Source organism: Bubalus kerabau, chromosome 19, assembly GCF_029407905.1.
Source record: "Bubalus kerabau isolate K-KA32 ecotype Philippines breed swamp buffalo chromosome 19, PCC_UOA_SB_1v2, whole genome shotgun sequence".
Classification (NCBI taxonomy): domain Eukaryota; kingdom Metazoa; phylum Chordata; class Mammalia; order Artiodactyla; family Bovidae; genus Bubalus; species Bubalus kerabau.
Window position 1 is genome coordinate 48,368,470 of NC_073642.1, and position 21,960 is coordinate 48,390,429.

Here is a 21,960-nt window from a genome sequence, read left to right on the forward strand (position 1 = left end):
CTATTTAGCACTTTTTACATGCAATTATTGAAATTAAAGTGTTAGTCGCTAAGTCGTGTCCAACTCTTTGCAACCCCATGGACTGTAGCCCACCAGGCTACTGTGTCCATGGATTCTCCAGGCAAGAAAAATGAAGTAGGTTGCCATTTTCTTCTCCAGCGGACCTTCCTGATCCAGGGATCGAACCCATGTCTCCTGCATTGCGGGCGGATTCTTTGGTATTGAGCCACCAAACAGTCATTATTGATATTTATATCTTATATACATTATATATATAAATTATATGTTTTTAAAAACTTTATATGTATAAATTATAAAGATATTTATATCTTGCTATTTGGTTTCTATTTTTTTGCATTTGTTGTTTTCCCCTCTTTTCTACTTTACCTGCCTTCTTTTTTTTTTTTTTAAAGCCTTTCATGCTATTTCATACTGTTAGTTTACTTACCTTTTTGTTTTATTCTTTTAGTGGATGCTATGGGATTTACCAGAGCAGGAAATGACAACCCACTCTAGTGTTCTTGCCTGGAGAGTCCTGTGGATGGAGGAGCTTGGTGGGCTGCTGTCCATGGAGTTGCACAGTCAGACATGACTGAAGCAACTTAGCGTGCATGCATGCATTGGAGAAGGAAATGGCAACCCACTCCAGTATTCTTGCCTGGAGAATCCCAGGGATGGAGGAGCCTGGTTGGCTGCCATCTATGGGGTCTCACAGAGTTGGACATGACTGAAGTGACTTAGCAGCAGCAGCATGAGATTTACAATAAGTATATCTAGCTTATTCCACTAAATAGTGTATACTATAAGAAACATAGAGATGTATACTTCCTTTTCCCCTCTCCTATTATTGTTATCTCATTAGTGCATACTTCACTTCTATGTATGTTATAAATCTCAAAATGTATCATTTTTAAATAGTCTATTATATTTTAAAAACTTCAAAATGGGAAAGTATATTTTTTATACTTTTAAAATCATTTAAAATAAAGTATATTTTTTACCCTTTTAAAATCATTTTATCATTTATTTTCACTGTATGCATTCAAGTTTTGCTCCTTCTGCTTGAAGAATTTCCTTTAACATTTCTTGTAATGCAGCTTTGATGGCAATCAAACTTTTCACCTTTCGATTGCTACAAAAGTATTCCACCTTCAGTTTTAAAAGATATTTTAGCTGGATATGGAATTCTGTGTGGACCGTTGTTTTCTTTCAGTACCAGTGCTCTAAATATGTTGCTTCCTTGTCTTCTGTCTTACACTGTTCTGACAAGAAGCCTGCAGTGTTACTTTGTGGTAATTCTGTCTATCTGCCTGTATACTCAGTTGTATTTGGTTCTTTGCAACCCCCTGGATGGTAGCCCACCAGGCTTCTTTGTTCATGGAATTTTCCAGGCAAGAGCACTGGAGTGGGTTGCCATACCCTCTTCCAGGGAATCTACCTGATTCAGGGATTGAATCAGTGTCTCTTACATCTCCTGCATTGGCAGGTGGATTCTTTACCACTGAGCCTCCTGGGAATTAGTTGCCATAATTCTTTGTGTCTTTGTAATTAATGTGTCTTTGGATGCTTCTAAGATTTTTTCATTTATTACTTTTTTTCATTTTTATGATAATGTGTTTGTTGTATATTTTTGCTTACAGTTGATGGAGCTTTTTGTACTGGGGGCTTAAAAATCTGGCTATTTTTTATACAAATATTTTCTGCTCTCTTCATACTCTACTTTCTGTGACTCTAATTAAATATATGTTAGTGTGAGTGTTTTGTTAATTTTGTTTTGGTTTTCATTTCTCTCAGTGATTTACTTTGTGTGACTTCTTTTGCTGTGTCTTCAGGTTAACTGATCTTTTCTTCTGCAATGTTTTCTCTGGTTTTCATGCCACTCAGTGAAAATTTTGTCTCAGGTAGTGGACATTTTATCTAGTCATTCCATTTGATTCTGTCTTTAGCCTACATTTGCTCTTCGTTATATTTACATCTTTGAAAATTTATAATATTTATATTAGAAGTTTCAAGGTTCTTACCTCTTAATTTCAATGTCTCTGTCATTTCTGGGTCTTTTTCTGTTGATTTTTCTTCTGGTTATGTGTTACCTATTCATGCTTCTTCATATAAGTAGTAACTTTTGATTAGGTGTTGAACATGGTGAATTTTCCATTGTAGAGTACTGGATTTTGTTGTTTTCCTTTAAAAAGATCTGGAGTTTGTTCTGTTAGGCAGTTAAGCTACTTGAAGATCAGCTTGATCTTTTAAAGTATTTAAGATTTTTTTAATGTCCAAAGAAGTTTTTACTCTAGGGCTAATATATGATCCGTCTGAGGTTTGTAATGAATGTACCATATATTCAGAATGTCTAATGGGAGATCTGATGATTCCTAGCATTGTGTGGAGGCAGCCCACTCCAGTATTCCTGCCTGGAGAATCCCATGGACAGAGGAGCCTGGTAGGCTACAGTTCATGGGATCGCAAGAGTTGGACACAGCTTAGCGCTATCTTTCCCTGGTGACTCAGACAGTAAAGAGTCTGCCTGCCGTGTGGGAGATCTGGGTTAGATCCCTGAGTTGGGGAGATACCCTGGAGAAGGAAATGGCAACTTACTCCAGTATTCTTGCCTGTAAAATCCCATGGACAGAGGAGCCTGGCAGGCTAGTCCATGGGGTTGCAAAGAGTTGGACACGACTGAATGAGCACTGTGTGAAGTCTGGGAATTATGATGTCATCTTTTTGGCGATTGCTTTTTTTCCCCCTGGCAGTTTTTATTTGTTTGGCCTCATGGGTTTCACCATTTTCCTGAGCAGACTGATATTCAGCCAAAGACTCAAGGATTCTATTGCAGATTTCTGGAGCTGTTTAGCTGTGCAGCTCCCTCCTCCCCATACTGTGTCCTGCGAATTTTACCCTCTTTGTCTTCCTTCTCTAATTTCTGTCTCTGCAACTCAATGAGGTTCCTGGGTTCTGTGTGATTTCTCTCTCCTTGTGTTGTGGTCTGAAAATTGTGTGAGGCAGAAATGTGGGGTGATTCAGCTCATAACGTTTTTTGTTTCCATTCTCTTAGCCATTATAGTCTTGCATTTCCTGTTGTCCAACCCTAAAAGAATTGTCCTTATATTTTGTCCAGTTTTATAGTTATTTATGACAAGAGGGCAGACGTATAAGCCAGTAACCTCAGTTGCATCTTTCTAAGGAAGCAAAGGAAAGGTAGAAAAGCAGCATTGTAAAGTACAAAGAATGTTCATATTTTGCTACTGACATTACTAAAAGTCCAGAGGAGAAAGGGGCCTTAAAAAGTCAGGACTGTCCATTTTAAGGATGATAAAACTGAGGTAAAGGGAAACAAGATAACTTGCCTGCTGCTGTCTGGTGTGTGACTTTGCAGTTTGGGCAGAAGCTGGGCCTCTTCATTCCTGTTCACTGTTAGACATTGTGGGGTGCTGTTTCTTAGCACTTCAGCTGAGTTGAGGGTATATCATAGCAGTTAGCATTAGTAATGATGAAAATGACACTAGAAGTTCTACCCATTAACATTTAAAGTATATTTATATTCCTTCTTGTTCTTGGTTAGGTTGAATTTTAGTTTTGATTTTAAATTTCTCGTGCAGCCATTTAAGGGCAGTGATTTATAGTATCTGATTTAATATTACCTAATTGTTTTATTAAGCCTGATGATATATCTATAGAGGTCAGTAATTTAAAAAGTCTTACATTGAAATGATAGACAAAATATTTTTACTGTGTCTTTGGTTTTGCCTTCTCATTTACTGTGTTATACTGACTAGCATTTAATTGCACTGAATAATATGCCTCAGTGATCTTTAAAACTGACATTATTAACTTACATTACCAAATGTAAAATAGATAGCCAACGGGAATTTGCTGTATGTCTCAGGAAGCTCAAACAAGGGCTCTGTATCAACCTAGAGGGGTGGGTGAGATGGGGAGGGAGATGGCAGGGAGGTTCAAAAAGGAGGGGCTATAGGTATACCTATGGTTGATTCATGTTGAGGTTTGACAGAAAACAACAAAATTCTGTAAAGCAATTATCCTTCAATTAAAAAATAAACAAAATTTAAAAATTGACATTATTTTAATTATTTTCTTTTCCTCTTTCAAGGATATTTCTTTAATGGGAAAAATGTACTGGCAGAAATCACCTCAAATGCAAGCAGAGCAAGGACCACAGATAAGTATTAAGGATACTCAAATGGTAATGTGTTTGATAAAAGTCCTTCTCACCTATTTTAAAGTAATAGTCTGCTTCTGTTGCTTTAATGTTTTATCTAGAGAGTTAAAAAAAAATCTCCTCTGATTTATTTTAGAGGCGTGTTTAACTATAAACACATCTAATCTAATACCATATGGGGAGTCTTGGCTATTTTGACTCACCATTTTCCTATCACAGATGTTCTCTGCTAAGGCTCAAAACTCTTCAGAAAGAAAAGATTTTTAACAGTTCTTCTGCTCTGAACACATTTATATCTAGAAAGTAGCTGGAGAAATTATAAGTTTTTAGTTTTTAAGAAAGCATCCCCTTATTCTTTATTTAGGTGGAAGAATGGTGAAGAGCACTGATAAGGGGAGCATTTTGTAGAGAAATATGGACACGTGGTGATAGAAGTTTGTTTCAGAAATAGAACGTTCTTTTCATCCATCACTGGCAAAATACTTATGGGACTCAAAGGAATCTGGAACATATTCCCTGTGAATGGGAAATTTCTCCCTGTGTATAGAAACCCATATTTACATGAAATAAACAATGGCACGATGATCAGTCTTTTACAAAGGATTCATAAAATGATATCATTAGATAACAAGCTCCTTTAGTTCCTGAAAATATGATTCTACATATATAAAAATTCAGATCACAGTTATTTTTTGGAAGATATATCATGTTTAGAAAATGTACTGAATCTTTTCACAAAAACCATGGATCTTATAACTTTTGAGATACTGCAAGAGGTTGACTACTAGAGTTTGAGATGCTTCTGGGTGGAGATCCTGCACTTTTCCCCTTCGTAGTCTCTTCGTGTGTCTCTATACCCAGCATGTGTGGCCCTAGTATGTGGATAAATCAATTCTGAAGCCTTACCACATATGCGATGGGCTTAAAACTGACATTTAGGGTAGCTGCCTCTAGGTGACACCATTTACAGGTAGATAGCAGACCTGTAAGCTTGTAACAGGTAAATAGTAAACTGAAACTGCAAGATCACTTAGGTTCAGAAAATTAGAAACATTCACTCATAGAATAAACTTGACATAATACCATTCACTGAATAGTCTTATAAAGTAAGAGAAAATATTATTCCATTTTGAAGGAAGCTGTGAAAAAGGCTAGTTTCAGATAGCTAGCTTATACATCATCTTGATTGTTAAAAGAAAGGTTTAAACAAAAATATCAATTGTTTTGTAATTCTGTAGGAACCATACCCTCAGCTTTGACATTTATAAGCAATCTCTGGACCTCTCCTGGCCACTGGTTTTTTAAGAGGAAGCTTACCACTTGTTTAGATCTTTTAAGTTTATCTTTTCTTTAGCTTTTATTAAGTTTACCACTTCTTTATCTTTTAAGTTGATACCTAGCCATGGTTAGAAAAAAAAAAAAAAAGCTCCTCTATGGTACCTTTAATTCCTAACACATTTTTGGGGTTCCTGCTCTGTATCAGAGAACAGAACTCTATCTATTCATTCTACCTATCCCTTAGACTTACTCTCAATATGGCCTTGGGCAGGTTACTTAACTTCATTATGCCCATTTCTTCATCCATACAATGGGGTTGCAGACAGTTCCTACTTCATGGAGTTGAGGTGAAGATTAAAATTTTATGAGATAATGCTGCTATGTGTTGACAGTTATGATGGTTACTTGATGGATATACTATAGGATGATATGTGCTGCAATAGAGCAGATCACAGGGTAGTGATCAGATCAGTAATAGCTTTGTGGGTAGGTGAGGCAGAGTCCTGAGACGGTCACTTGCAGCTGGGGGATGACCATTGCCCTCTCAGGCTTTTCTCCCCCGTTTTCTGTTTTGAAGGGTGGCACCTTCATGTGTTCAGTCTCCCCAGCCAGATCCTGGGAATGTATGCTGAGAAAGCCAGGAGCAGAAAGAGTGAAAAGCCAGGGAGTGATGAGCAGTTCCAAAAGTTATGGAACATAAAATGAGTGAGTTTGTCAGAGGTAGACAGTATAAGCCCATAAGACATATTACCTTTTGTGTATCTATCCTGTCATTTTATGGAAGGACTTTTTTAAACCTTTTCATCAGTGAGGAAAATGAGGTTAAAAAGGGTTAAATAATTTGACCGAGATTACACATCTGTTAATAGATCCAGGATTTGAATTAAGTCCTACATAGATACAAAGCTCTTACTCTTTCTCCAGTACCACTGAGTAGCTTTGTAAAAACATGCTCTCCATATTAAAGTTATGTTTCACAAAAGTACATTTCTTTGTTTTGCTATCCTTTATTGCATAATAAAGAAACTTAGAGAGTATTTGGTACTATTCGCCATCTTTACCCCTTATTTGGACTACAGAGAATGAGATGGTTGGATGGCATCACTGACTCGATGGGCATGAGTTTGAGCAGACTCCAGGAGTTGGTGGTGAAGAGGGAGGCCTGGTGTGTTGCAGTCCATGGGGCCGCAGAGCCAGACACGACTGAGCGACTGAACTGCATTGAACTTACTTATTATCAAATGAGTATGTCAGAGAGAAGAGGGATACAATTGCGTTTTCAAGTCATTCTATAAAATTCAGATTCTGTGTAAATCAGACTGGTTTTATCATCTGTTAATTTGAGGCAGTGCTCCTAATCCCCAATAATCTTGGTTTAAAATTGGATAATACCCAAAATATGTCTATAGAGGTACTTTCTTTGAGGCTCAGTGAGATAGATATTAAGTAAGTGAGACGTTTTTAAGAAACACAAAACAGGTGTAGGAATGATATTTTGTAAGAATTTTTCATTAGGGCTTGGCATGGAGCTGGGGTGTCTGGGTGGTCTTCTTGGGGCTCTGGGTGAACCCTTCTCTGAGAGACTGAAGTCATGCTTCTACAAGAGCATTTGGCTAGCAGGAATCTCATTGTTTAGGATGAAAGAACCTCAGATTGGGGAGAGGTTGGATATTTCAATGGGCTTGATTCTGTGTGAGTGTGGGGAAGAATCAGGGTAAGATTAGAGTCTTATTATTTCCTTAGAGTTGTTGCAGTATACGTGTGGGGTAGCAATATGTTTTGAGACAAGGGCCAAGGAAAATAATTTGCCAAGCTTCACATTTTTCTTAAGTCCAGTGTGAGTTTCTCTTTCTCAGTCTTTCAGAGGAAGTTTATTATTTCTGCTTAATTTCAATCATGCATTTTTCATAATCAGTTTGTTGTCAGAGAGAAAACATTGCATAACTTAAAACTTTGGAAGGACCAATAAAAAAGCACGTTTGTGCATTTATGTTTCCCAACAGAATGTGCTTGAGAAGCTTCCCGAAACTGTATCAAGTATTTTCCAGATTGAACAAGAGGATGTACTGGAATGGGGAACCTCAGATGCAGAAAGCATATTATTTAAACCTCAGGAAGCTTCAGAAGTTCAGTCAGCAAGTGAATCAAGTAAGCCTTTGGAAGGCGCACAGCCCATAGGTGATTCAAAAATAGCCAAGCGGATATCTTTAAAGGTAAAGCACTACTTACACTGGAAACAAAGTTGTGAGAGTTGAGAACGTTTAAGTGTGAAGATATGGCTCAGCATGGGCCAAGGTTTGTGAGAGGGTTCATCCTGAAAAACGGCCTTTCACGTGAAGTTGCTTGTCTGGGAAAAAAGGACTTCTGTTTTTTACAAACTTTTAGTCTCAAACCTCATTGCAGCTCTGGGAAGAAAAGAAAAATTTTTAAGGAATAAAAGAACCTTGGGGCTTTCAGAAACCGATCAAATGTCGTCTTGTTACCATCTTGACAGAGTCAAGAACTGTAGCCCCGGGATCAGGACTGGGTGAATTTTGTAACCTGTGCTCCACTTAGGTTTATTCTACTCTTTGTGTCTTTTTCTACTGTGAGAATTTTATTTTATTTATAATTTTATTCTAATTTATTTATGCATGATTTTCATTATTTTACCACATTTGTATATTGCCTTATTATTATTTGCTTGGTGTGTTTCCTTGAGTCATTTTTTGATTTAAATAAATGAGTTATTTAGGAATTTGAGTTTATTTAAGAATAGATAATTAATAATAAGACTTGGACTTCCCAGGTGGTGCTCGTGGTGAAGAACCTGCCTGCCAGTGCAGGAGACATAAAAGACGTGGGTTCTATCCCTGGGTTAGGAAGACTCCCTGGAGAAGGAGATGGCAACCTGCTCCAGTATTCTTGCCTAGAGAATCCCATGGACAGAGGAGCCTGGCAGGCTACACTCCATGGAGTTTCAAAGAGTCGGACTGAAGTAACTTAGCACATTTAAGAATAGATATATTATTATTAGGATTTTTTTAAAAAGCCACTTTTTCATGAACCACAGCGTGTTATCTTGGTATTATCTCCTGCAGTCTTCTCTGATTCAGATGGAGGCCCCTTCTTGGATAAACACTCCCTTTAGCCAGTCCCTCTCCTTCTGGGCTCCTCTGTCCCCACCAACGACCATGATCCTGCTACTGTGTATCACCCAAGTCAACTGGCCATTGCCAGTTCTTTAACTTTTGCCCCAAACACCCAACTCTGAAACCTTAGATTTTTCTGTGACCTTACTGTCTTCTTGCCTTTCACAAAATAATCAGTCTCCAAGGCCTAGATTCCTCCTAAACATAATTGCTTATAACCTTTTTCTTCTCTTTTCCAGTTGACCTTCTCTCTGGATTAGTACCATTGCCTTTTGCCTTTTATTCATTTCTCAAGTCCTATTTTCATAGGGTCATCTGGCATGATATTAGCATATGGATCTTCCTGCAGTAATAAATAATAAGGAAAATCCACAAGTAATAGGGGACCAGAGAAAATCTGCCACTGCTGTCAGGGGGAAGGGACTTAGCTGCTATGATTGGTGACTGACTTTATCATACATCATGCTGTCTTCCTAAGCTCACACTGGGTGTATGAAGTGAAGCCTTCCAAGGCTGAGTGAGCCCTCTCAATGATAACCATACCTTCTAGGTGTGGAGAACTTAAAAGACATCTTTAAAAATGATGATGTCTTGCCGAAAAACCATTTGCCTGGTGGTCACAGGTGATGTTTTTTACCCATTCTCCCACCTGAAAATTTGGACTTTGGGAATAAAATGTGGCATGAGGGGCAAATGGTTAATTAGTAAGTATGTCAAAGAATGAAATAGATGTTTTAGACAATGATTTCACCACCATGACCTGTGAGGAATTTAAATCTTGCATTGAAAAAAGTCCTGTAATGTTCATTCTTTTAATTTGCTGTGGCTGCTATTAAATGTCATGAAAAAATGTGCAAAATTATTTATTTTTGGTAAAAACACTCATTTCCCAAGGTAACTAGAGTTTACTGAGTGTTTATCATGTTCCGGCCACTTTGCTAAGTGTTTTACACGTTATCTTTTTTCTCCTAACAACAACCCTATTCGATGACTCTCATTTTAGAGCTGAAAAAAACTGAGTCATGGAGAAGAGAAATAGCTTTCCCTTTACAGCCATATGGCTAAGTTGCAGAGGTAAGACTTGAGCTGAGGTGGTCTAATTCTGGAGCCTTCGCTCTTTGCCTCTTTGCAGTGCTGCCCATTCATAACAACAGTTAACAGGTACCTGGTGAAATACAAGAACACAGACTCATAGTGGCGAAAATGACTATGGCCAGAGTGTCCCTTGCTGAACTGGGAGGAATGAGAAAGACTCAGACCACAGATTCAGAGGGTTCTAACCTGAAACCAGAAGTCTTTCAAAAGGAGGAGAAGAGAATGTCTGATAAGACTTTGATGGTTTATTGTCATGGGACACATCAGAAAGGCCAGAGAAAAGAGAGCTGGAAGTTTTCTGACTCATCCCTCCAAATCTTCACCTTGTATTCCTTTTATTTGTGATAACATCTCAAGGTCAGTTAGTCTCCATGAACTTTACCCTGTTGGGACATCTGAGACCATAAAGTTAGTCTCCAGCATCTCTGGCACAGGAATGAGGAACAGTGTATTCCAGCCAGCCAGGCCGGACTGGGGACACAAGGAAACCTCTTCTACATTGCTCAGAGAAGTAGGCTGGAGCTGTGATAAAGGAACAATGCAGGATTTGCACTGCTCAACTACATGCCAGATGGTCTCATTCAGCCAAAAAAAAAAAAGGGGAGAATTTAATCAGTTCTTACTTTACTGACCATTTCTACCCTTAGAAGCTTATTAGTATAGTAAAGATTGAGGACTCTGATCTGAGCCATGCCCAACAAAAAGAAATTAGATAATAGTGACTCTGAAGAAATGACAGACAGAAGAACCTGTGAGTGGATCATTGAACATTTTAGGAAGGAAAAGATCAAAAGTTTGTAAAAAAAAAAAAAAAGTATATATATATATATATATATATAGCTAGCATGTATCTCAAAATTCTAAATAGAAGGAAGTTTCAGAGATGTGGCATACCCCAAATTCTCCCCAATTTTTACAAAACAATTTTGAGTGATCTATTGCATTCAGAGTTTTAAAAATACACAGAAAATGAAAGAAGAAATATCCATAGATAAACATAAAAGTGGCATGTGGCTATAACAATTATATCAGGAGGGCTAAGATCCAAAATGGGTTGAGGCCTGTGAATAATGCAAAGAACAAGAAAGTATTTTTTTTTGGTGTTAGTTTTGGAGCAAAGAGAGAAAAAAGGAAGGATAACCTTGTCATTATGGATGAATAGAGTGATGACAACAGATGACAGAGCAGTCTTAATTTATTTTTGGGAGAAGGTTGAGGTTTTAAATAAACAGAGCTATGTCAAAGAGAAAGGGAAGCTGATAAAATTGTACTTTGCTTCTCTTAAATCTGACAAGGAGAATGATCCTTAGTTTAGAAAGAAGAAAGAATTAATAAAAGAAACTTGAAGCCCAAGATTGGTAGAAAGATTTTAAGAGTTAACTTGGATATCTGATCCTGTTGGCTCAGAGAGATGGGTTTAAGCCTGCTGTGCCTCTGTCAGCAGAAGCTTTGAGGAGCTGTTGTCGTGGGAGAGGTGCTAGGAACCTGGAAACAGGCAACTGCAAATCTTGAAGTTTTTTTTTTTTTTTTTTTTTTAATGATAAGAGTTATGGTTTCTGCAGTGTATGCACTGATCTTGGATAAAGATCTGAAATGATTAAATGAATCATTAAAATAATTGTGTTTGAACCCTTATAAAAAGGAGCCAGTATGGGTTCCCTAAAGGCAAGCCATGGAAGAACAACCTTATTATTATTACTATTATTTTTTGAGAATTACTAGACTGAACACAAGAAACGTGTCCTACCTGGGGGTCAACACAAGAGTATCATGGGGAAGAGCCCAGCACATCAGAAAGCTCAATAAATGTTAGTTATTGTTACTCTCCTTTGGATTTCAGCAATCCATTTAGCCTCCTGATGACAGTTTTGAAGACAAGACTACAACTTGGTGAACTGCCAGGTGGACTTATGAGTAGTTATGTGAAGGATGCACAATTAGTCATGGAAGTCCCTAACGAACTGTCATAGCTGCTGCTGCTGCTAAGTCGCTTCAGTTGTGTCCGACTCTGTGCGACCCTATAGACGGCAGCCCACCAGGCTCCCCTGTCCCTGGGATCCTCCAGGCAAGAACACTGGAGTGGGTTGCCATTTCCTTCTCCAATGCATGAAAGTGAAAAGTGAAAGGGAAGTCACTCAGTCATATCCGACTCTTCACGACCCCATGGACTGCAGCCTACTAGGCTCCTCCGTCCATGGGATTTTCCATGCAAGAGTACTGGAGTGGGGTGCCATTGCCTTCTCCAGGACTGTCATAGGGTTGTGTCTAATTCAGCATTTTTTAAAATAATTTGGGTGAGAATATGGAAGACTTACTGATTAGATTTGCAGATAATGTCCAAAATGTGACTGGTAATATTTGCTTGCTCAGATGCAATTTAGTTGGGATAAATGTATGTATGATTCTTTCCTTGACTCCACAAACTAAGTTTGTAGCTATGGGATGACATGACTTAGAGCGAATGTGGAAAAGGTTTCAGGGTTTTAAGTTATGATTCAGTTTTGTGATAGGAAGATATGTGCAATCATAATTTGCATCGATTGACAATTACCCTAAAAGAAGATCATCTTTCTCCTGGCGGATCTGATCACGTGCATGTGCTGTGCTAAGTCACTTCAGTCGTGTCTCACTTTCTGCGATACTATGGACTGTAGCCCTCCAGGCTCCTCTGTCCGTAGAATTCTCCAGGGATTCTCTGGAGTGGCTTGCCACGCCCTCCTCCAGGGCACCTTTCCAACCCAGAAATTGAACCCACGTCTCTTATGTCTCCTGCATTGGCAGGTGGCTCTTTACCACTAGTGCCACCTGGAAAGCCCTCAGATTTGATCACATCACACCTCAAATACTGTGTTCGGACCTGGAAGTCCAGCCCCAGGAGAGATACTGACAAATTGGAGACCGTTTGGAAGAAAGTACTCAGGATGACAAAGAAGAGTATTTCAAAAAAATGTCATGTGAGGTAGAGTCGGAGGGACTGGGGATGCTTATCGCGGCAGGGTGGTGGTGGTGGTGAGGGGGTGGGAGGTGGGAAAGCAGCCCAGGGGAGTCAACTCTGTTCAAATATTTGTCTGTCACGTGGAAGAGAGCCAGATTATGCCTGTACGATCCCGAGGATTGAACTGAGACTGGTAGATGAACGTTGTAGGCTCAATAATAATAATAAACAAAATTTCTAACACCTGGAAGAATTTCAAAGATGACCCTGAGTCCTCTGTTGCTGACTATGTTCGAATCAGGATGGATGGCCTTTGGTGGAGACGCTGTAGAGGAAATTCAGACACGAACTTGATGTGAGATAGAATACCCCATCCTCTGCGTTTTCCCTATTCATCATCATTTCCCTCTCTATTTTCAAGTCAGGACAGACGGCCTGTGGTGGAGACACTATAGAGGAAATTCAAACATGAACTTGGTGGTGAGATGGTATACCCCTTACTCTGAATTTCCCTTATTCATTATCATTTTCTTACCCAAGACATTGCAATAGCTCTCTCCTTATGACTGCAGTGAGCCCAAACCCTCTACCTAATTTATAAGGACCTCACTTTACCTGGCCTCCTCCTACTTACTCAGTTATTCTCTGCTTTCCTCAAGGAAAACCTCCCTGCTTTCTTCCTGAAATCTAGACTCCAAAAAGTACAGAGCAACCCAGAGAAAAGTATCTTTAAATGAACTACTGCCATGAATTCTGCAAATTTCCAAAGGAATCTAGGGAAACAACATTCCTAATATCTATAATGATTAAAAAGGCAATTGTTTAAGAGACAGAAATGCATTTGACTTTTCCCAAGTAGTAGAAGCAGAAAACAGGATACCTGTAAGAAGTATAAATTGGTAAACATTGCTCAAAATAGTTCTAGAAAGCAGAATCTTTTCCAGTGAGTTGGCTCTTCGCATCAGGTGGTCAAAGTATTGGAGCTTCAGCTTCAGCATCAGTCTTTCCGATGAATATTCAGGATTGAGTTCCTTTAGAATTGACTGGTTTGATCTCCTTGCAGTCCAAGGGACTCTGAAGACACCATCTTAACTTCGGGCAAATTTTCTCTCATGGAATAACGGAAAGGACAGCACTGGGAATCACATAGAGGCAGACTGGAATCTAATTCTCATCCATTGGGAATTGGCCATCTTGGATAAATTATTTTTAGCCTCAGTTTGCCTGACTGGAAAATGTGTATGAAAATGCTTCCCTCATAGAGTTGTGAGAGGAGAATGGAGTTGATAGCATTAAAGAGCCTTTTAATTTCTGAAAAGTGAAATCACAAGAAGGAAGGAAGCACTCAGGAAAGCAAGGAGTGGGGGCATCACACTGATGGAAGAAAGAGAATGGAGCTGAGGGAAGGGGCATGCTGAGCAGAAAGCATCCCCAGTTTGATCTGTTGCCCTGGTACATCTGCACAGTTCTTCAGCAGCCATGCCAGTGAAATGGAGCATGAAGTTTTCAACTAAAAATGGAGATGGGGAGAGAAGCTATTAGAGGAGATAATAGAGTTATTGAGGAGAGACAAAGTGGTGTAAAATAGTGTCTTGAAAAGCCGCAAAACCAATTTCCTATGGAAACGTTGCATGATTGCTGGGCAGCTTGCTTGATCATGAGTTTTCCTCTGTGTATGTCTAGCTGTACAGTGCAGGCATGGAGCTGGAAGAATACTGACTAACTCACAGAATCCGTGGGGAAACCAGGTATGGGAAAATAGGCAGTAACCAATGGAGACTCAGCAGAAGGAACATGGAGGTCAGAGCGTGGCCACTGCCACTGGTATATATGCTACTGCCCTGCGTGTGCTGTCAATGGACACAGTCATCACTGGACTCTGTAGCCACTGCAGATGGGTTCCAGGGCTGTAAAACTTTGTCAGCTACTACAGAGCTAACCTGACCTTTGCTCTTGGTGTTACTCATTCATGATTTAAAGTATTGACTGGGACTGAACCAGGATCACCACTAGCCTAACTAAAACCTTCTCATAAACTCCTCTGCCAGAGTTTTGTTATAATAAATGTACAAATGAGGAATGACTACAATGTACGTGATACATCCTGGAGCTAAGCAGTGTGAAAACAGACAGTGGCAGCCCTGGACTCTTGTGTGCTCTTGATTTGGTTGCCAAGGTGTGGAAAGGATGAGATCGTTCAAGTTTAGCATTTGTGGACCTGCACAAGGGATTCCCTTGAACAGGGAAGGAGCTTTGGATCCTGGTCAGCAGTCAAATAAAAATGTCCAATACGCAAAAAAAAAAAAAAAAAAAAAGTTCATTTTGGCTTGTGCTTGAAAGCACTAGTCATGACCAACTTTGGGGCTGAAGGTAAGTTTTATTAAAAATACTAATCAAGAAGAGTAGATTTATGAAGGGAAAAATCTTATATTTTTTCTTTAATAGTTTTAAGGCAACAAATATTATAAATAATTATGGTACTAATATTTTTATTGCTGTGAAGGTATAAAATTATGTGTTATAAAATTTAGGAAAAAATTTAGAGGAAAATATCAACACCTCCTTTAGGATTTATATGCTAAAATATACATAGAAATTAGGAGTTGAAAAATAACATGGAACATCAAATATGAAAGATCTAACTTTCCTTAACAGCACACTTTATGTTTTTTCCAAGGTGAAATCATCAGAATTGTTGCAAATCAAAGGAAAAGAAGTTAAGCGAAGGCGAAAAAGTAAATTTGGAGTTATACCACAGAGACCAAAAAAGATTTCAAAACCCATGTGTGATCAAAAACTACCTAAAAAAAAGTAACTTCCTTAACTATACAAATTTTATTGTCTGAAGAGAAATTATTCAGTAGTACTTATACCTGAAACTGTGTTTGTAAAGGAAGATTAAATGTTTTAGAAATTTACGCATGAGATCCAACTTAAACCTTCTCACAGGAAGAGTAGGTGGCACCTGGTACAGTAGGAGATATATACATATATATATAGTAGTCCACACTTCTTTCTACTTTTTTTTTTTTTGATCAGTGTACTTAGTAATGACAAAGCAACAGCTAGAATAAAAACAACTCTTTGAGAGACAAAAAAGAATTTAATGTTAACATGTGAGATTTGATATTTTTGGTCACTGAAGTGCCTAATTTGGATTAACTGCTCATTATATTGGTTAATTTTGTTATGATAAAATAAAAGACAACCCCCCACAAAATATCCATAGGACAGTCGATTTGGAAATTTATTTTTTTTAGTTCTACCAGTTTATTGCTACCAACCGGTCACCCTCCACCCTCATGCACACATGCTCAGTCATGTAACCCCATGGACTGCAGCCTGCCAGGCTCCTCTGTCCATGGACTTTTCCAGGCAAGAATACTGGAGTGGGTTGCCATTTCCTTCTCAATTTGGAAATTTAGATGGCCTTACTTTTCCCTACTATAATTTTATATTTCATTCCCACCCTTCACATACTTTCAGTAGGATTTCTTATTACACAGGGGTGCAACCACAATTTTGAATAATAGTGTGTAAATGCAGTTTAGGTTTATGGTTTATCTTTTGTCAGTCATCTTGATGAAACTTATTTTCTCCTTATTTTTCCACTAGGTTTTTATGGGTTGGTTTGTTCTAGGTTCTTCTTCATTTAACTCTTTATAGGGGGCTTAAAGAAGCTTTAATTATTAGCTTTTGTTGTTGCTTAGGGCACTGAAAGGTGTGCAGGACATGGAAGACAACCTTTTTATGGCCAGCCTAAACTTTGTAAATGGATAATACTCACAATTTAGTAGCTGGGAGTAGACTCACAGGAAAAGAATTCCAAAGTTTATGAAAGAGTCAAATTGGCATTTAAGTGACCCTGTACATGCCATTGCTTATCTGCATTGCTTTAAGCTCATTTAGTTAGCAAGATTATGTATTAAAACAAATAGTGACAGCAGACAACAAGTATTTTACCTTCAATAAATAGTTACTGTCAGATTATCAATGAAGCAGAAACTTCTTGATTTTTTTTCCCTAAAAAACCTTGCATTTAGTGCATTAGGCAAAGTAGTGTGGCCACACACAGAGGCAGAGTCTTTTCTTTTTTATGTCTTAGTGTTTCAAAGAATGACAAATAGTCCTGTTAAAGTAGAGTGTGCTATAAAAACACACAGCCTTTCTTGAGCATGCCAAAAATATTTGTAGATCTTTTTGATATATATATATATATATATATAGGACTGTGTTAATTCATTAAAACTGAAATTAGAAATCTCCATTATAAAGAACTAAGAATGTGATGCAGAGGAATAAAAATCTGGTATTTAAAAAGTTTATACGAATAGAAGAGAATTTTGGAAAATCTTTTATTCACTGCTCTTTTTTCCTTAATCAATTTTTTACCTAACTTTTCTCACCAATGACTAGCTTCCCAATTGAATTGTTTTCTTAGGAATTCAGCCATCTCTTGAAAACATAGTGTTTTTTAGCTCAATAACCAAGGGAGATTCACTTGCAGATCTATATTATTAAAAGCATGAAGGGAACTTAGGAATTCAGATTGGTTCTGATGCTTTTTTAAGTAAAAAAAAAAAAAAAATCTGTAAAGTAATCTCAAGAACATTCCACTAGCCAAGACCTGTCCCAGATAGAATGAAGATGTAGGTGAGCATGACATCAGAACCCACCTTTTTCTCTCTCTTTTTCCCAGTCCTTTCTTCGGAACCCTGAGTCTCTTAGGGATCCTCGGCTTCCTGGAGACCCATTTTCACTCCCTGAGTTATATTTCTTTGTCCCGGGCATTTCCAAATGCTTTAGATTTACCTCTCTTTTCCTCTGCCACTTAAACATATACACATTTCATGTCCTGTTTTTGTTGGGCTGCATACTGTTTTGGAAATGACATAAACTACTCTCTATTAGTGATTCAATAATGTACATGTGATGCCTAGCAATGGGTTAGGTGTTGTGCAGTGCAAATTAGTAACAGCAGTAAACAGAGAGTTCCAGAGACCAAGAAGTGTTACTGTTATCAATTTTTTTATAAGGTAGGGGTTAAGAATTTTTGCTTTAATTTTGCAGAAGACCTTCAGAGAGGCCAGTAGTAGCGTTTCCAAGTGTTAGAACTAGGCTTCTGATGCAGGCCCAGCTAACTATTTATAGTATGCTACTATCCAGACTCATGGAATGGTCAGTGGATAGATCTGCATTAACCCATTACATAAAGGGTCAGATTGGGTGGGACAGGAATAGGGCAATGTATGAAAAGAGATATTTATAAGAAAGAAAAAGAAAGTAAAGTTTGCAGATAAATTTGTCCTTGAAGTATTATTTGAAGAATATTTGAAAAAGTGAAAGTGTTGGTCACTCAGTCATGTCCAAATCTTTGCAACCTCTTGGACTGTAGCCCACCAGCCTCCTCTGTCCATGGGACTCTCCAGGCAAGAATACTGGAGTGGGTAGCAATTCCCTTCTCCAGGGGATCTTCCTGACCCAGGGATTGAACCTGGGTCTCCCACGTTGCAGGCAGATTCTTTACTGTCTGAGACACCAGGAAAGCAGATAAAAAGTTAGGCAATATATCTATAACTTAAAGAACTGAGAGGTCTTTCTGGCCCTATGAATTGTCCTGGAGACAGCATCTGCCATATGAGATGGCACATATGTTTTAAATGCATTAATTCCTTTCTTTCTTAAAGCAACTTTACTCAGGATGCACTAATGTTGTAATTCCCATCTTACCAAATGTTGTTATTCTCAACTTACTGAGGTATAATGAAATTAATTGATTTGCTTATTGCCAAGTGTTAACTTTAAACAGGATTTGAACAGAGGCATTCTTAACCACTATGCTGAAAGGAGGGCCAGATGCTAGGAGCCTTGAAACTTAGAGAGAGGAAATTGTTGCATGCAGCAAGCAACAAAAAAGCCATTGTACTGGGGAGAGGAGTACTTACAGATCTGTGTGCTAGAATTTTGCAGGATGTTTGGAAGGAGGTGGAATAGCAAATGGCAACCCACTCCAATATTCTTGCCTGGAAAATTCCATGGGCCACAGTCTGTGGGGTCCCAAAGAATCAGATATGACTGGGCAACTGAGCACGCACGCAAGCATGCATGGAAGCGGGGGGAGACAGAGAGTGCAGTGCTGAATCCAAGTGACAGACTTTGCTCTGCAGGGGAGGCGATAAGGGCTTGGACTGGAGTGTGGTGGAAGTAAGGGGGAGAAGGAGCACACGGGAAGAACTCTGTTCAAGGGAGACGCTCAGTTTTTCATTGGCTGAGCAGGTGAAGGGCAGAGACAAAGATGGCTCCAGTGCTTTGTATGTTGAAGATGAGAAATCTCAGTGGGATAGTGATAGCAGAGATGGGACTTGGGAACTCAGCACAGAGGGAAGAGTTGAAACACTGAAGATGATTTTTCCAGTGCAGAAAGAGGAGTTCAACTTTGGAAGCCATACCCAGTTCAGAAGATGGTGAAAGAAAAGCCAGTGACTAAGTCAAGTTATAATGAATTTGAAAGATAGATGGAGAGCTGGGATGGTGCAGGCTTAACAAAGCTCAGAGAGGAAGAAGGGTCATCAGTACTGCCAGCTGTGGCTTGGAGGTCCATAATCGAAAGATCTAAAGTTCATTTGATTTGATGAAAAGGCCATTGTTTGGGTAATGTAAGAGTATAACATTAGTAGGAGGTGGGGATGGAGAGTACTGGCTAATGGCCATTTCCTCCTCAGAGGTCATTAATAGGCGTTAATAGGAAAGAAATTTGACTCATAATTAGCAACACTTTTTTTTAGATCCAGTGACCACTAACTAATTTTGCGACCTATCCAAAACAAGCCTGCTCCAAAATAAGGCTAATAATAATAATAATACTGCCCACATAGTTTCATTATAGAAGTTAGAGATGATGTGTATAGATTGGTTAGAACAAAGTCTGGTACGTAATAGGTGGTCAAAAAGGATTTGTTGATTGAATGGCATGGCAAGTGAGAGTGGGTATTAAGAAATTAGATCTTCATGACCTCTTTTCTGTTTGGAAAGGCAGGAGAGAAGCAAGTTCTATTAACTGCATAATGGGAAAGAAGATGCTTTGTTAACTTAGAGAGACCCAGATTTCCACTGATGCTAGTTAATGGATAATGTACTGTGTTGTTGAGCTTCTTCTTCAGCGATGTAAGCATTTGAGCAGAGTAGCAATGAAGTAATGGATGATGGCTAAAGGTTACGGTGTCACTGAGTGAGTTGCAGAGTTCAGGAGAGAAGAGATTTGGGTGGGAGTGGGATAATAATGAGTTAGCTTTTAGACTTGTTGATTCTGAGATACCTGTAGAAAATACAGGTTGAGATCTTCGGCAGGCAGTTGGATATATATGACTAAAGATCTGGTCAATGGCCTGAGGTTGTAATAGTAAACTTTTTATAAACCACTGTGATAGTTTTAAATGTGATCTACCACGTGTACACGTCTTTTGTAGAGCCTGAACTAAACTGACAGTGTAAGTATATTTTGTATCTAAAAAAGCAGAAAATGATAAAAAAAAAAAAAGAGGCCTAATTTCTTACCTCTGTGGCAGATTTCCAGAGGACTACTCCACCTGGACCCTTCACAACCTGTGCGCCATCCCAGCCAAAGAGCTGCCCGTTGACTTGCGCGTGGCCTCTCGAGTGTATCACACAGCCGACAAGAAAGGCCACAATACTGTGCTTGAAGTGTTCGGCACCTCTTTGTTAGACGATCGCTATACAGACGAGGAGCAAAGAGATAGGTGAGAATTCTACCTATTAATTTTGTCTTAAACTAGATTTCAAAGAATTTAGCCAAAGAATTTCTGCCTTTGAGGCTTAGATTCTGAAGACCTGCTTCTGTTCTTGGGTGCTAGAAAGGAGAAGTTGAGTTTTGGGCCTTTCTGTTCCTTCACCGTATGTACACAGTCTAGGTCAGCGTCTTCATCTCCTGTTATTGACATGAACCAGAAGGCAAATTTCATTTAATGGTTTATAGTTCCCAAAGAGTGTCACATGCATGGCCTCATTTGTTCTTTGTAACAACTCGGTGGAGTACAGATGTAGAAATTGAAGCTCATGAGAACCAAGCAACTTTGCCTGGCTTATACAACTAAACATCACAGATTTGAGAGTTGAAAGCAGTTTTGAGATTTCCTCATCATTGGGCATTCTTGGGTCCAAGGATCATGTACAAAAGTCATATCTACTGGAACCTTTTCCATTTCTCCTTGTGTCTCAGTTTCCTTTGGAATATGAGTATTCTTTTATGGTGAGTATATAACTTATAGCATCCTCAAATGGGAAAAGAAAAGGGAAGGGGGCTAACACTTACTTAATGTGAACTATATTCCTTGTACTATGCTCTGTGCTTTGCATTTTTCCTGTTTAAATCTTCAATCGTAAGAAGAAGTCATAATTTCCATTTTATTCATGAAGAAAATTAGGCTTTATAATATCCGGTAACTTACCTCTAAATAGTGATTAGAATCCAGATTTGTTTAACCTAATTTTTCTCAAAAATGTTTTTTCATTGTCACCCCCTTAAGAAGGCTTTTTAAACTGCTCCCCACCCTAATTTCCCCTCCGCATTAAATTATAATGCTCTAGATATATTGTATATCTGTCTGTGGTATTGTGTGTGTATCTGTACCTTATACATAGAAAGAGTAAACTTTTATTATCCCCTGCCCTCCTCAGCCACTAATTTTCACTCCCTCGAGGGTGATATCACCTGCATATAGAGAATGCATACTCTAAAGTCTCTTGTCTTTCAAAAGAGCTGGTAGGAATCCTGAAAAATCATCTGTAATGCATTTTTTTTGGCATTAATTTTTTTTTATTGGAGGATAATTGTTTTACAGTTTTGTGATGGTCTCTGTTGTACATCAACATGAATCAGTCATAATTACAAGTATATCTTCTCCCTGTTGAGCCTCCCTCTGCCACCCACTCCACCCCTCTAGGTTGTCACAGAGCAGCAGGCTGGGCACCCTGTATGTTTTTAAAATACTAAAATATTAAATATTAAGTTAAATTTAAATAGATATGTTCTTAGTGTTATATTTTAACTAATCTAGATCATATTTTAAAAGATCACTTTGAATTTTACTACTAAAAAAATTATTAGTAATTTACTCTCACATGCTTTATTCTGATCCAGTTTCCTCAAACTTTACTTTTAGTCAAGATTGTAACACTTTACTGCCTTCTTTTAAGGTTTAAAGTCTTCTGATTTTCCTGTGTTTAGTAATCACAGTGCCATTCAATATGAATCCCCCAAGGAAGGTCATTTGCATGTTTGTTTTCTGTTTAGGCAAAAATATTTTTTTAAAAAGGATTTATGTATT

General features: G+C 38.4%; 1 protein-coding gene across 1 annotated transcript in view; it reads left to right on the forward strand.

Moving 5' to 3' along the window:
* The window catches only part of TTC6 (tetratricopeptide repeat domain 6), a 193,727-nt gene that overhangs the window by 51,458 nt on the left and 120,309 nt on the right, over nt 1–21,960 (forward strand). The window contains exons 2-5 of the mRNA XM_055556203.1: nt 4,109–4,201; nt 7,459–7,668; nt 15,294–15,427; nt 20,182–20,373. Of these exons, the coding sequence (XP_055412178.1) occupies nt 4,109–4,201; nt 7,459–7,668; nt 15,294–15,427; nt 20,182–20,373 (629 nt within the window). The remainder of the gene's footprint in view (nt 1–4,108; nt 4,202–7,458; nt 7,669–15,293; nt 15,428–20,181; nt 20,374–21,960) is intronic.